The 14,535-nt window shown below is 47.3% G+C and overlaps 1 protein-coding gene across 1 annotated transcript in view; it reads left to right on the top strand.

Annotated features, from left to right (window-relative positions):
* Nucleotides 1–1,456: 1,456 nt before the first annotated feature.
* GALNT15 (polypeptide N-acetylgalactosaminyltransferase 15) overlaps nucleotides 1,457–14,535 on the top strand; it is a 24,479-nt gene continuing 11,400 nt past the window's right edge. The window contains exons 1-5 of the mRNA XM_068152344.1: nucleotides 1,457–1,582; nucleotides 2,534–3,079; nucleotides 8,481–8,647; nucleotides 9,306–9,510; nucleotides 13,275–13,281. Coding sequence (XP_068008445.1) covers nucleotides 1,557–1,582; nucleotides 2,534–3,079; nucleotides 8,481–8,647; nucleotides 9,306–9,510; nucleotides 13,275–13,281 — 951 coding nt within the window. The 5' untranslated portion in view covers nucleotides 1,457–1,556. The remainder of the gene's footprint in view (nucleotides 1,583–2,533; nucleotides 3,080–8,480; nucleotides 8,648–9,305; nucleotides 9,511–13,274; nucleotides 13,282–14,535) is intronic.

Raw genomic sequence — 14,535 nt, 5'->3', positions numbered from 1 at the left:
GGGCTCCTCAGTTTAAGAAGGACATTGAGACACTTGAGCGTGTCCAGAGAAGGGCAACAAGGCTGGTGAGAGGCCTTGAACACAAGCCCTATGAGGAGAGGCTGAGGGAGCTGGGATTGTTTAGCCTGGAGAAGAGGAGGCTCAGGGGTGACCTTATTGCCCTCTACAACTACCTGAAGGGTGGTTGTAGCCAGGAGGGAGTTGGCCTCTTCTCCCAGGCAACCAGCACCAGAACAAGGGGACACAGTCTCAAGCTGCGCCAGGGGAGGTTCAGACTCGAGGTGAGGAGGAAGTTCTTCACCGAGCGAGTCATTCGGCATTGGAATGGGTTGCCCAGGGAGGTGGTTGAGTCATCGACCCTGGAGGCGTTCAAGGGGAGATTGGACGTGGCACTTGGTGCCATGGTCTAGTCATGGGGTCTGCGGTGTCAGGTTGGACTCGATGATCCTCGAGGTCCTTTCCAACCTGGGTGATACTGTGATACTGTGATACTGTGATACTGTGATACTGTGATACTGTGATGCTGGAGCGTGTACAGAGAAGGGCCACAAGGATGAGCAGAGGGCTGGAGCACCTCTCCTATGAGGACAGACTGAAGGAGTTGGGGCTGTTCAGTCTGCAGAAGAGAAGGCTCCCAGGTGACCTAATTGTGGCCTTCCAGTATCTGAAGGGGGCTACAGGAAGGCTGGGGAAGGGCTTCTCAGGATCTCTGGTAGTGATAGGACTAGGGGGAATGGAATGAAGCTGGAGGTGGGGAGATTCAGGCTGGATGTGAGGAGGAAGTTCTTCCCCATGAGAGTGGTGAAACCCTGGAATGGGTTGTCCAGGGAGGTGGTTGGGGCCCCATCCCTGGAGGTGTTTAAGCCCAGGCTGGATGAGGCTCTGGCCAGGCTGATCTAGTGTGGGGTGTCCCTGCCCATGGCAGGGGGGTTGGAACTAGATGATCCTTGTGGTCCCTTCCAACCCTGAATGATACTATGATACTATGATACTATAACATCTTACAGGGCAGTAATGGGGAAGGGGTAAAAAAGAACAAATCCTTGGCCCTCTTTAGAGAATACTGCATTCATGTTGTCAGACTTTTATCTATAATGTCTAGAAATAGGAAATTTAAGAAAACTTGGAAGTTCTTCTGTAATTCCATGTCACCTGGAGCTGGAGCTTTCTACTCATCAAATTTTCAAAGATATGCAAGGAATCCTGTCCCATGTCCCCAGCATCAAAAGAGTTGGGAACACCTGAGTTCCATCCATACCTGATCTCTGCCAGACCAAGAGGCATGTGATGCTGAAGCATGTGGACTGCCTCACCCCTTTTTTTCCATTGGACAGGCAACCAGCTCACAGCCAAAAATGCCACAGTCCCTGCTCACTACTACCCATGCCAGCAATATTAGCAAACAGACCTCAGAGACTGAACTCCCCTTTTAATCACAGAAGTGGTTGTTTTATTTCAGTGTCAGTAGCTGTTGTTGCAGCCCAGGCTTTCTACATGCTATTTCTGTGCTAATGAAAACTTGAGGTGCTGCTTGCCCTGCAATACGAAATTTATGGATGAGGAGACTGCTGCAGCTTGCCAGGTGAAAATTTTGGCATCCTTATGTCAGCGTTAAAAATCCCTAAGGTTGTAAATATTTATTGAATATGAAGTATACTCATATACCTCAGCTAGCACACTGCCATCTGAATAAATCTAACCTTAAACAAATCTCGTGCACTTCATCTTCCATTCACTTTAGGAAAACCTTGCTTTGAGCATTTAGCAAAGCATTTGGCTGCTCAGAAGAGCAGCAGCTTGCGGGGTGCCTCGATTCCTTTTCTAAAACAAGGTTTTGCTTCGTGTACTTCATGTTGCAGCTTTTGCAAAGCTTTCAGTTTGACAGGACAAGAACGGAGGGGGCATTAGGACCAAGAGAAAGACGCACGCATTGCTCTGTATTGTGTCTGGCGAAGTGCTTCCTGACTGAGTGCCGTAGTTATGTGTGAAACAAAGTGGGAGACCGACTAGTTCTCATCTGTTGATCACAGTTCAGTTGAAGCCTCTGAACGGGGGAGAGCTGTCAGAGCTGCTTTCGGAGATAAAAGCGCTTCAATCCAGGCAGCAACTGGAAACTTCGAAGAAGCAGGATCTACTCTGGAAGGAAACTTATAAGAAATGCAACTTCTTTTTACCTAGAATTTAAAAAGAGGGAGGGTGGAATCAAAACTGTAGTTACGGGCTTTTTTTCCCCCCATCAGCTAAGCATGCACCTTCCTAACTAAGCTGGGACTCTGTATAATAAAGGATCTACTTTATCTCTCTGGATCCATGCTACATTTTACTGCAGTAAGTGTAATATTAATAGGAATGTTGTACTCTGTCTGTAAATAGAGAGGAAAGCATGAAACGGCATCAGTGAAATGTGAGTGGAGCAAAAAAATCCTCTTGGCAAATAGGGAAAAACAGAGCTTTGCTGCAACTGAGGACTGGAGTCTGAGGAAGATCCAAGTGGTATTTAACATGACCATCTGTATCATTTTGTCACCAACAGTATGTTCTTGAGGAAGAAGTGCAGATATGGATCACGTAAGCTGCAGTTTCTCTTGCTGTTGCTGATGCTGGGCTTTTTGCTGCTGATGGTTACAACACTGAACCCCCCACCCAGCAACCAGAGTAAGGAAGAGAATTTCCAGCCTGTGGAGTTCAACCTCCGGGAAGGGAATCAGATGGACTCTGTGGAGACTCAAGAGATGCTGGAGACCCAGGAGGAGAACCAGCAGTATTACCCTTTGGATGGGCTATCACCTTTCATCTCCCTGAGGGAGGATGAGTTGATTGTGGCCGTTGTGTCACCCACCGGCAAAAGGAACCACAGCAAGGCCAGGAAGGGCTATCGCGTGGTGAAGCAGCAGAGCAGGCGACCGGGGGCGAGAGCAGAGGGCGACCCGGAGTCCCAGCTGCTGCCCCTTCCTCTGCCGGCTGGTGAAGGGGCTGCTGCGGGGGAGCGGCCACTCGGCCTGGAAACCCACGGCTTTAACGAGGCGCTGAGCGAGCGGATCCCCCTGCGCAGGGAGCTGCCTGAGGTACGACACCCGTTGTAAGTAGAACAGCTGTTTACTTTACGGGAGAAAACTTGTCTCTTTCCCCGCCGCTCTCGCCCACGAACCTCTCCTCTTCTGACCCCCACGTCTTTCCTACCAAGCGCTCTCCTGCGCTTCGGGATACCGGGTTTCCCTGACACTGCGTGGGGAACACACACCCGTTCCTTATGCACGCTCCTAGCTTCCCTTCAGCGGCCCCGGCCCCGCAGCCCGCGGGACTCCGGCCACGGCCGCCTCCGCCCTGGGCTGCAGTCCCCGCGCTCCCCGATCCCGCGGCAGGTGCTGCCGGAGCCAACGGAGGCTGCAGGACGCACCGGCGGCGTTTCAAGCCCCCGAGGGTCGAGTGGCAGCAAAAGTGGAGAGGGCGGGTGGGACGGGACGGCTACGGCTTCCCTGGGGAGGCAGGTCAGAAAGGGGAAGAGGAGCCAGCGCACCGCACCCCAGGTGGTGATCGATGTATGCTGCTGTCTGCGCCTTCCGTACCCCCTTCCCATGTCCCACCCACCCGCCTCCCACGGCTACCGGGCGATTGGCACAGGCTGGAGGCAGAGGGCTGCTGGCACAGGGCAGCCCAGCTAATGCTTGCCCCACAGCAACGCGTCCCCTGGCGGCTGGGCGGCAGCGCCCCCTGCCGGCCGCCGCGGGCGGGCGCCCTCCGCCGCGGCAGGTGCTGGGCAGCGACAGGGACGCGCTCCCAGTGCCCCGACGCCCGCATTCCCCTCGCTGGTTTGACGTCTCAGATGTTGCATTTAAATCCTGGAGGCATGACAGTTATTCCAGCAGTCCTGGAGGGGCAGTTCATCACAAATCTTGAAAAGCAGCTGACAGGTATCTTTGTGCTCCTCTGCCTGGGGGAGAGAGCAAGGGATGTGTGTGGGTATCAGTGGGTTTTTTTGTTGCCTCCTGCAATGAAAGCTATTGTAGCTTTCCTCTAGGGTATGGTAGGAATGTATGCCAGAAAACATTTTAAGTAAGACAAAGGATGTGTATAGTATGCTTTTCTAGTGGTTGTTTTCACATGTTTAAAGATAGATGGTGACTTTCATTTAAGAGGACAATATTAAGAAAAGAGAAGTGAAACTGAGGGTTTTTTTCCACCTACTGACTAGGTCCAGTGTTCATTTGCATAATTCCACTGAATAATGAAATGCTGGTATTATTTCAATTATTTTTCACCATGCTTCCCTGGCAACTGGTTGAGCTTCATCATGTTCAAAGGAGGAATGCTGACCCTGTTTTATCAGCCTGTGACATGAGCCAAATCTCAGTTTTACTTAGGCCGCTGAGGGGCCATCCAACAAGAAGCAGGTTTAGTTAATACTAATCTTGATAAGATTTAAGCTATGGTCTCAAAGCTCTTGGATGAGTTTTCCTGCCTGACTAGTTACAGCTTTAACAGCTATCAGCACCACCGCCCAGGCTGAAACTGCAGATCTGAACAGCTGTTCAAATCTAAATCCGGATCATAAACCTGCAGCAGAGGTCTACCTCTAAGCCAGTCCTGCCCTTTGTAGCACAACACACAAACCACAGTGATATTTTTGAGGCATAATTTACTCAGGGGGCCCTTGCACACAACTATACCAGTGCAGTTCTATAGCAATGTGAAGTAAGAATGAAGCAGTACTAGATCAATCTATTACTGTTTTCTGTTTGAATCACCTGGTTCCTAGTAATGTCTGTTGCTATTTAGTTAGAGAGAATCCAGCCAGGTAGAGGCATTTCAGTGAGTTAGCCCCATGAACTCAGTCTCTCCAGTTTCACTTGAAATTAGATGGAAAATTCTTCACACCTAAAACTCTGTCTGTTAATTGTGGAACACTTCCAGATGCTGTAAAAGGAGGCTGGCCAAACTTCACGCTTGCATACTTCATGTTTACTCTTAAACCAGAGTGTAGGATGTAAGGCAAATGCCATAAGATATTCTTACTTGCTGTTTGTTAGAAAATCACATGAAGAGGTCTGTTGTGCTTTGCATTAGATCTGGATAACTACAGCCAAGTGCAGAACTACATAACTGCAGTTAACTGTGGTTAGTAAACTGCACAAACCAGAGTTTATGTGCTGTGCTGGGCCTGGATAGCATGGGTTCCAACTTCCTCACCTGAAAGTGATACTTTCAGACCTCTCTCACCCAACCCCAGCTTCTGACATGGCCCACATACCTTTGCATGTCTTTGCAAGTGAATGTTTTATTCTCCTTTTCAGAAAGTAGATGCATAAACTTGTCTCTTCCAGTACAGATTCCACAGTAAAATGTACCAGTTTTGAGATAGCCAGGGTTTCTGGCTGGAAAAGCCTTATAACTTGTTCAGTTGTACTAGAAAGTCGTTCTTCTGCACCAAAGCTCATCCTCTGAGGTACCTTCAGCCCTCAGAATGTTTTCTGCTGCTATCAGTTGGTCCAGCCACCACTGACACCCTCCTAGGTGGAGGGTGGACATGTGAAAATGGGCCTGAATCACATCTGCCATTGTGACTCCTATGAAAATGTGTGACATAAAAAATATGTGTTTCTCTTCTGGGCTTGAATTAGAGAATCACAGAAGTGTGAGGTGTCCCTGCCCATGGCAGGGCGTTTGGAACTAGATGATCCTTGTGGTCCCTTCCAACCCTGACTGATACTATGATACTATGAATTGTTTTGGTTGGGACAGACCTCTAAGATCCATCGAGTCCAGCCATCAATCCAACACCACCATGTCCCTGAGTGCCATCTCCACACATTGCTTGAACACCTCCAGGGATGGTGACTCCCAATACCTTCCTCATCAAATCCCAGAAATATCTACAGATAAACTGACTAGGAATTGAAGGGTTTGAAGAGTGACTGTGAGCCAGCCGTGAGAAAGGGAAGGCTCACAGATGTCAGAGATGGCAAAGGTATCCAGACAAACAGAAACTTACAATGTATCTGGAAAGGTTTGAAGTTTCATTACAGAAGCACATCTTCCACTTGAGTGTTGTTGGGAGCTGAATCTTGATGTGACATTTTCCTGAGGGTGGGTGGGAGTCTCCCTTGACAGTGCCTTTGCTGTGTCAGAATTGCTCTGTTGTTCTTGTTGCTGCATCTGACTGCTCCTTACTTTTCGCAAATTGGCTCAAATTGCTTTGTCTCATACAAGTCACAGCCCTGTCTCTTTGAAATGCCAGTCTGTGATGAATAATCTATGAAATTGCTCCAAATTGCAGGGAAGGTGTTTCTTTTGCATCTTCCCGAGACTTAGATATCCCTATTGCAAATCTTTGCCAATCTCCATGGCAACTGAACACTCACCACCTAGGTTATCTGTTCAAGTACAGTTATTTTCAGTTCTGTTCCAATTAAGATTCCATGACAGCCTTATTTTCTTGCTATAACCACAGTACCAGCAACAAGGCATGGTGGTCTTCTGGTGCAAAATAGAATTGCTTGTAGCTGTACTGAATGTTCCTGGCTGGAAGCTGCGTGGTGGTAGAAGGACTGCATCAGATTTTCACTTTTCTTAATTGCCTCTTGATTCTTAAACCATAGAATCATAGAACTGTTAGGATTGGAAGGGACCTCAAGGATCATCCAGTTCCAACTCTCCTGCCACAGGCAGGGACACCTCACACTACATCAGGTTACTCACAGCCACATCCAGCCTGGCCTTAAAAACCTCCAGGGATGAGGCTTCTACCACCTCCCTGGGCAACCTGTTCCAGTGTCTCACCACCCTTATGGTGAAGAATTGCTTCCTTCTGCCTGAAGGTACAAACACAGCCCAGTCCTGAGAGCATCCTTTTCTCTGTCCTGCTGAAAATGGAAACAATTATCCCATGTGAAATTGGGAAACAATAGCATTGTTAATTTTAAAAGAGAGGTTCAGGGAGGAGAGGAGAGGTTTGGAGAGGAGAGGTTTGGAGAGGAGAGGAGAGGAGAGGTTTGGAGAGGAGAGGAGAGGTTTGGAGAGGAGAGGTTTGGAGAGGAGAGGTTTGGAGAGGAGAGGAGAGGTTTGGAGAGGAGAGGTTTGGAGAGGAGAGGTTTGGAGAGGAGAGGAGAGGTTTGGAGAGGAGAGGTTTGGAGAGGAGAGGAGAGGAGAGGTTTGGAGAGGAGAGGAGAGGTTTGGAGAGGAGAGGTTTGGAGAGGTTTGGAGAGGAGAGGAGAGGAGAGGAGAGGAGAGGAGAGGAGAGGAGAGGAGAGGAGAGGAGAGGAGAGGAGAGGAGAGGAGAGGAGAGGAGAGGAGAGGAGAGGAGAGGAGAGGAGAGGAGAGGAGAGGAGAGGAGAGGAGAGGAGAGGAGAGGAGAGGAGAGGAGAGGAGAGGAGAGGAGAGGAGAGGAGAGGAGAGGAGAGGAGAGGAGAGGAGAGGAGAGGAGAGGAGAGGAGAGGAGAGGAGAGGAGAGGAGAGGAGAGGAGAGGTTTGGAGAGGAGAGGAGAGGAGAGGAGAGGTTTGGAGAGGAGAGGAGAGGTTTGGAGAGGAGAGGAGAGGAGAGGAGAGGAGAGGAGAGGAGAGGAGAGGAGAGGAGAGGAGAGGAGAGGAGAGGAGAGGAGAGGAGAGGAGAGGAGAGGAGAGGAGAGGAGAGGAGAGGAGAGGAGAGGAGAGGAGAGGAGAGGAGAGGAGAGGAGAGGAGAGGAGAGGAGAGGAGAGCGTAAACCAAGGACAACATCCCTGTGTTACAATGTAAAAACAGCAAAACACAGCAATATTAAAATTCCATCCCTTACATCAGCTTCTGCTGAGTAGTTAATTGTTTAGCAACTACTGTGAAATCCCTGTGATGATTTGCTTGGCGATACAAATAGTGAAATAATAATGGGCCACGTTCAGCCAGTTCTGCAGTCCCTTAAGACATTCTTGCCACTAGGGATTAAATGAGTCAAGAAACTGAATAACTGCTACTCAGAAAATGAAAATATCTTAATATGTGTTTTATAAAGTGAGCAGAGCAGATTAGGCACAGTCTTTGCATCTCTACAACAATAGAATCATAGAATTGTCAGGGTTGGAAGGGACCTCAAGGATCATCCAGTTCCAACCCTCCTGCCATGGGCAGGGGACACCTCACACTACCTCAGGTTGCTCACAGCCACATCCAGCCTGGCCTTAAAAACCTCCAGGGATGAGGCTTCCACCACCTCCCTGGGCAACCTGTTCCAGTGTCTCACCACCCTCATGGGGAAGAACTTCTTCCTAACATCCAATCTGAATCTACCCATTTCTAGCTTTGCTCCATTCCCCTTAGTCCTGTCACTACCTGGCACCCTAAAAAGTCAATGAGCTTTTGAAGGCCTTTTCTGGAGGGCTTGAGCTGCTTTCCACCCCGAAAGTTAAGCTGTAGCTTATGCCTTCACTCTGACAATAAAAAAATGGAGTAAAATAATAAAAAGCCAGTTGTAACATTTTTTCCAGTGCCTCCCTCATTTGTTCCCATGCAGGTGCCTACAGCAAGAATATGACTCCAATCTGCCTACTGCTAGTGTCATCATCTGTTTCCATGATGAAGCCTGGTCTGCTCTGCTGAGAACTGTGCACAGCATTATGGACACAGCCCCAAAGACCTCCCTCAAGGATATCATCCTAGTGGATGATCTCAGCCAGCAAGGTAGCCCTATTGTCTCTGCATGTGAGCTCTTGTTTTTAAAAGCTTCAGGGAAGAAACTGACCTCCTCCCAGAAGTGTATGAGGAAAATAAAGGGCAAAGAGGACCCTCAGAAAGCGCTAAGCACAGCCCTGAGCTGCCTGCCAGATTCTGCCCTTCCAGCCCTAAAATTCAGCTTAGTTTTTCAGCTTTGAAATATGTTTCTTTTCCCCCCCCCCATCATTTCCAATCACTATGAAGTTTCTTACTTTAAAATAAGATCACAGTATGCAAATCCTAGCCTTCCCACTGGACCAGCTCTGCTGTAATAATTTCCAGACTTAGATGTTGGCTGAAGCATTGAGTGGAAAACTCCACATCGCTGAAGTAATCCAAAGTGCTTGAGAAAGCCAAAGAGTTGTAGAGTCTCTCTGGCTTTTGTGAAAGTATAAGAGCATCCACCTTCTGTGAAAATGGAAGAGGAGGCTTTTAAGTTTCCCACAGGGATCTCAGTTTCTATTAGCTTCTACTTCTCTTTGACATTATGCTGCTTGACCATGTAAAACAAGTACCCCCACAAAAACATTTTACTGGCAAGAAGCAACATCTCCTACTACCTGTTGCTTTTCTATAAGCTTGAATCAAGGCTACAACATTTCAGTGGTGGTTCTGCATCTGACAGGGCCCCTGAAGTCAGCACTGAGTGAATATGTCTCTAAGCTGGACGGTGTGAAACTCATCCGGAGCAACAAGAGGCTTGGTGTCATCCGGGGTCGGATGCTAGGAGCCGCACGGGCGACCGGGGACGTGCTTGTCTTCATGGACTCACACTGCGAGTGTCAGAAGGGCTGGCTGGAGCCCCTCCTAGCCAGGCTGGCCATCAGCCGGTAAGTGACCTCTCAGCTCCCTGCAGAAGCTAATTTCTGCTGAAAGAGATGTACTTGGAAAGGTTTGGGTCTATTTTTATCCTCTTTTGGCTACCTTGTTCCTTCTGGTCACATCGCTTTCATTTTCTATCTTATCATCACAGATATCACTGATAGGTCAGAAGCAGTCCAGTTCAGGGCCCCCCAGTTTAAGAAAGATATGAGTTGCTTGAATATGTCCAGAGAAGGGCAACACGGCTGGTGAGGGGTCTGGAACACAAGCCCTAGGAGGAGAGGCTGAGGGAGCTGGGTTTGTTTAGCCTGAAGAAGAGGAGGCTCAGAGGAGACCTTCTTGCTGTCTGCAACTACCCGAAGGGAGGTTGTAGCTGGGTGGGGGTTGGTCTCTTCTCCCAGGCAACCACCAACAGAACAAGGGGACACAGTCTCAAGCTGCACCAGGGAGGTTTAGGCTGGAGGTGAGGAAGAAATTCTTCCCAGCAAGAGAGATTTGCCATTGGAATGTGCTGCCCAGGGAGGTGGTGGAGTCATCATCACTGGAAGTGTTTAAAAAGAGACTGGATGAGGCACTTAGTGCCATGGTTGAGTTGATTAGATGGTGTTGGATGATAAGTTGGACTTGAGGATCTCGTAGGCCTTTTCCAACCTGGTTAATTGTGTTCTGTATTCTGTATAAAGGGTAGGTCATGCAGCTGACAGCCCTCACTCCACACCCAGTGCCACTGAACTGTCAAGAGTTCATATCCAGTTAGAGCTATAAGAAGGCTTCCTGGTGGTCTGAACTAAAAGGGCTGCAGTCTCAAATTTTGCAGTTTGCAAGCTGGCCAACATCCACCAGAAAAGTACTGCAGGACTCCATTATTTTTACTTTTTAGTTGCCTTGGTGATGAAGCAAAGGCTAAAATGCTTTGTCCTCCTGAGCTAGTTTGGCTACGTACCAGTGTCACCTGTACCCTCTCTGTTCCATAGAGAGAAAAAAACTACCCTTCTGGTATTTTTTTCCCTGGCAAAACCCTGGCAGCCCAGACAGTTCTAGGTAATTGCAGGCACTCTCACTGACACCAAACTGACAGAGGAAGGTACAGATGCATATTTTCTGAGCCTTTCATATTTAGGTTGGTGCTTGGGCCTGCTCTCTAATATCCAGCTGCGCTCAACTGTACAGTCCCCAAGTCCTTTAAAGAGATTAAATCACTGCAGATGTGTCAAGAATTAGATGGCAGTAAACCCTTTCTTAAAAGGACTTTTCTGAAAGAGATATTTTTTTTTACATTGACTTGTCTACCATTACCCATAAACCACTTGGGAAATAATTAAGAATTGCTGGAGGGGGTAAGAGGGGAGAAAACTAATCTTCCAAACTCTTACCTGGCTGTTAAATAGTCATGCTAAAGAACTTCAAAAGCTATTTCCATGCACTGGGGCAAATTGCTTTTATGGCTGATTATGTTTGCTTATAAGAAAATTAGTGTGAGTTTGGAAATCATTACATCATTCAGATGAAAGAAAAGATCCAGAATAATGAAAGCAAGAGTAATGCTGCCCTAGGATGGCAGAAATACTCTTTTCTAAAAGGTCCTCATTGGAAAAGCAGGTTATTTTTTTTGTTTACTGACTTATTAGGTGGTTTATTATGAATATACTTCATGAATCTTCTGCCTTGAGCTGTAGTCTGTTGGTGATGTTCATGCAAAACTCCTATCTGCGTCAATTTGCCAGTCCTTACTCCAGGCTGTTTTGCTTGAAGTTAAGAGCTACAAACAATCTCAGGGAGAGCTATGGTGAAGAAAGTATTACAGTATCAGAATAGGAGTTAGGACCCTGCTGCAAGTATAGTGATTCACTGGCAAAAATTATCCCTGCTGAGGGAATGCAAAGCCACCAAGCCCAATGTTGCCACTGTCACCAGGGGGTGAGAAAAGGATTCTGTTCTTCTGTAGGGCCCATGTGCTTATTCATTTTCCCAGGAGGACACAATTTAATCCTGAACTAGCTAATGGCTAATTGGATTAATGGAGCAAAGGTGGAAGAGTGTTTGGATAATAGTATGGGCTGAGCCATCCCTTTGTGTATCAGTCAAGTGCATCTGACCCTGATGGTGAGGAGAACCTGGGACATTCTCCAGCGCACAGGGACGATATGTTCCAAGGCATCTTGCAGTCACTTTCCCTCACTGTCCCTCTTACCACAGCTGAAGAATGATGATAATAACACTGACTTGATAAGGATGTTAATTCACAATTTTGTATAAACTGCTTGTGATACTTGCACAGAGATCACTATGGAGGTGTAAAGCATTAGCGTTGTCAGCTTGGCTTCATTTAGCAGTTGAGGGGCTGTTAAACTGAGTCGTGTGGACTCCCTGAGAATACCCAGATGAGGAAAGTACAATGAAAAAAAAGCTTACATTCACTGGTGAAATATCCATCTTTCCTCTTCATAATGTACCAGCCAAGCTGCAACTCCTGCACTTTAGCTGGAGAGACAGGATGGGAAAGCATTAAATCACCTAGAGTGAGTGAGTTGTTGCTGGCAAGTTAAAATGCAACCTTTTCAAACCTCAGACATCTGTAGGAGCTTAGGATAGCTAGAGGGAGATTTTAACCTTGAAAAATGTGATTAAGTCTAATTTTCTAGAATCCTGATCAGATCCACCACTATTATTGTGATCTGCCTAAGAGTGATGCCAAAAGATGCCTGCCCAAACTGAGACCTCACTGTGAGTTGAACATGCACACAAAAAGGGAGGTACTCCCAGTTCTTAGAAGCCTGTGGTAATGTCAGGCAGGACAAATATGGGACAGATTATCCCAGCCTTACAGGTAGGGAAATACTTGACAGATATTTGGCTAGCTGTGGGTGATGACATTTCATGTCCCTATGTGAAGGTTTTATTCACTAACCCAGTCAGGATTATTTTTTCCCCCAAATATGAAGTCTTTCTACACATACATTTATGGACACCCATGACTGGGACTAGTTCTGTGAACCATGCCTAACAAATTGACTGGGAAGCTGTGCATCAGCTTAGTTTATTGCCTAGAGAATAGTTCAGCAGCTTGTAAAGCATTTTGATTATTCAAGGCTGCATACTGTAGGTGCCTGGACAACATTAGAAAACTAGATGAGATGCCCCACAGATCATTTCATTTGACAGCTGTGTTCCAGGCTAATTCCAGGTGAGCAGCATGGTGCATAGTAATGCAGCTGTGCCATTATTGGAGTTGTCTTTTGAGGGATTTGCCTTTTCCAGGAGACTGCAGGAGACAGCTGCTATTTTGTATTTGGTGCACAGGCAGTGGAAAGCAGAGAGGGCATATAATGAACTGTGCCATCAAAAGGTTGTTCCTTTAACCTAAAAACAGTGACCATCATTCTTGAGTAAGATGGTTTAAACAAAAGAAACCAAACAAAAAAAACACAAAAAAAAAAACAACAACCAAACAAAAAAGATCCCAAGTGTACTTCCTGAGAATACTGCATGGATCACAGGCTCACAGGATGTTAGGGGTTGGAAGGGACCTCCGGAGATCATCGAGTCCAACCCCCCTGCCAGAGCAGGACCACACAATCATGGAATCTAGCACAGGTCACACAGAAATGCATCCAGATGGGGCTTGAAAGTCTCCAGAGAAGGAGACCCCACAACCTCTCTGGGCAGCACCTTCCAGTGCTCTGTGACCCTCACAGTGAAGAATTTCTTCCTTGTGCTGAGGTGGAACCTCCTGTGCTGTAGTTTCTCTCCATTGCCCCTTGTCCTATCCCAGGGTGCAAGTGAGCAGAGCCTGTCCCCTCCCTCTTGACACCCAGCCCTCAGATTTACCATTCCTGATCACTGCATTTTATCTTCTTATTAACCTTAGGAGGAGTGTGTCCAGCAGACCCAGGGCAGTTCTCCTTCCCCTCTCCTCTTCTCTGCCCTGGTGAGACCTCACCAGGAATATTGCATCCAGTTTTGGGCTCTCCAGTTCAGAAGAGACAGGGATCTGCTCAACAGAGTCCAATGGAGGGCTTTGAGGATGATGAAGGGACTGGAGCACTACCTGAGGAGGAGAGGCTGAGAGCCCTGGGGCTGTTTAGTCTGGGGATGAGAAGATTGAGAGGGGGTCAGGATGGAGAGGACAGGCTCTGCTCAGTTGCACCCTGGGATAGGACAAGGGGCAATGGATATCAACTCCAGTGAGGGTCACAGAGCTCCCCAGAGAGTCTCCTTCTCTGGAGAATTTCAAGACCCATCTGGATGCATTCCTGTGTGACCTGTGCTAGATTCTACAGTCCTGCTGTGGCAGGGGGGTTGGACTCGATCTCTGGAGGTGCCTTCCAACCGCTAACATCCTGTGAGCCTGTGATCCTATCTAATTTCATATGCTTTGCGTAAGTGTATTCCTTAAGGCTCCATCCAACCAGCAAGGTGCTTTCATTGAAAATCCAGGATGCTGCAGAGCCAGCTTGAGTCCTCAGTTACTTACTGAAGTTGTGACTACGTGCAGAGACAGAAAACTTGGACTGCTTGGATTTCCTGGGCCCACCCTCCATTTTTTTTTCCTCTAGTTACTCCTTATTGAAAGGAGGATGTAAAGAGGTTAAAATCTGTTCCCTTCCCAGAAAGAGAAAGTATAAATCAGTTAAAAGCACTTTCCAAAACCAGTCTAAAATTTCAAAACAGATGTGTTAATTAAGTCTTCCCCTCCTCATGTTGCTCACACTAAAAATAGAAAAGAACATAATGTCCATGGTGGCTGTAAAGGGTCATGGGAAGACATTTCATTCTCAATTGTGTTTGGTTGAGAAATCCCAATCAGGAAGCTGTTCTTGTTTGGGTTGCTCTGTTTTATGGAATGGTGACCTTTTGTAGTTCATGTGGGTTCCAAGCATTTCAGACATTCACAAATTAGTGAAGTGATTCATGGCCTTGCTGCTAGCTGCATTTGAATTTCCTGTTTTTTCAGTTTGCCAGTGTGTGTTTCATTTGAAAGTGCTGAGAAGCTGCTGACTCTCTGCCAATTACCCAGTTAATACATGGATTTA

The sequence above is a fragment of the Melanerpes formicivorus genome, unplaced genomic scaffold (assembly GCF_026170545.1).
Source record: "Melanerpes formicivorus ecotype bairdi unplaced genomic scaffold, bMelFor1.0.p_v2 SCAF_23, whole genome shotgun sequence".
Classification (NCBI taxonomy): Eukaryota; Metazoa; Chordata; class Aves; order Piciformes; family Picidae; genus Melanerpes; species Melanerpes formicivorus.
The sequence above is the reverse complement of the archived record's forward strand: the minus strand, read 5'-3'. Positions and strand labels throughout refer to the sequence as shown.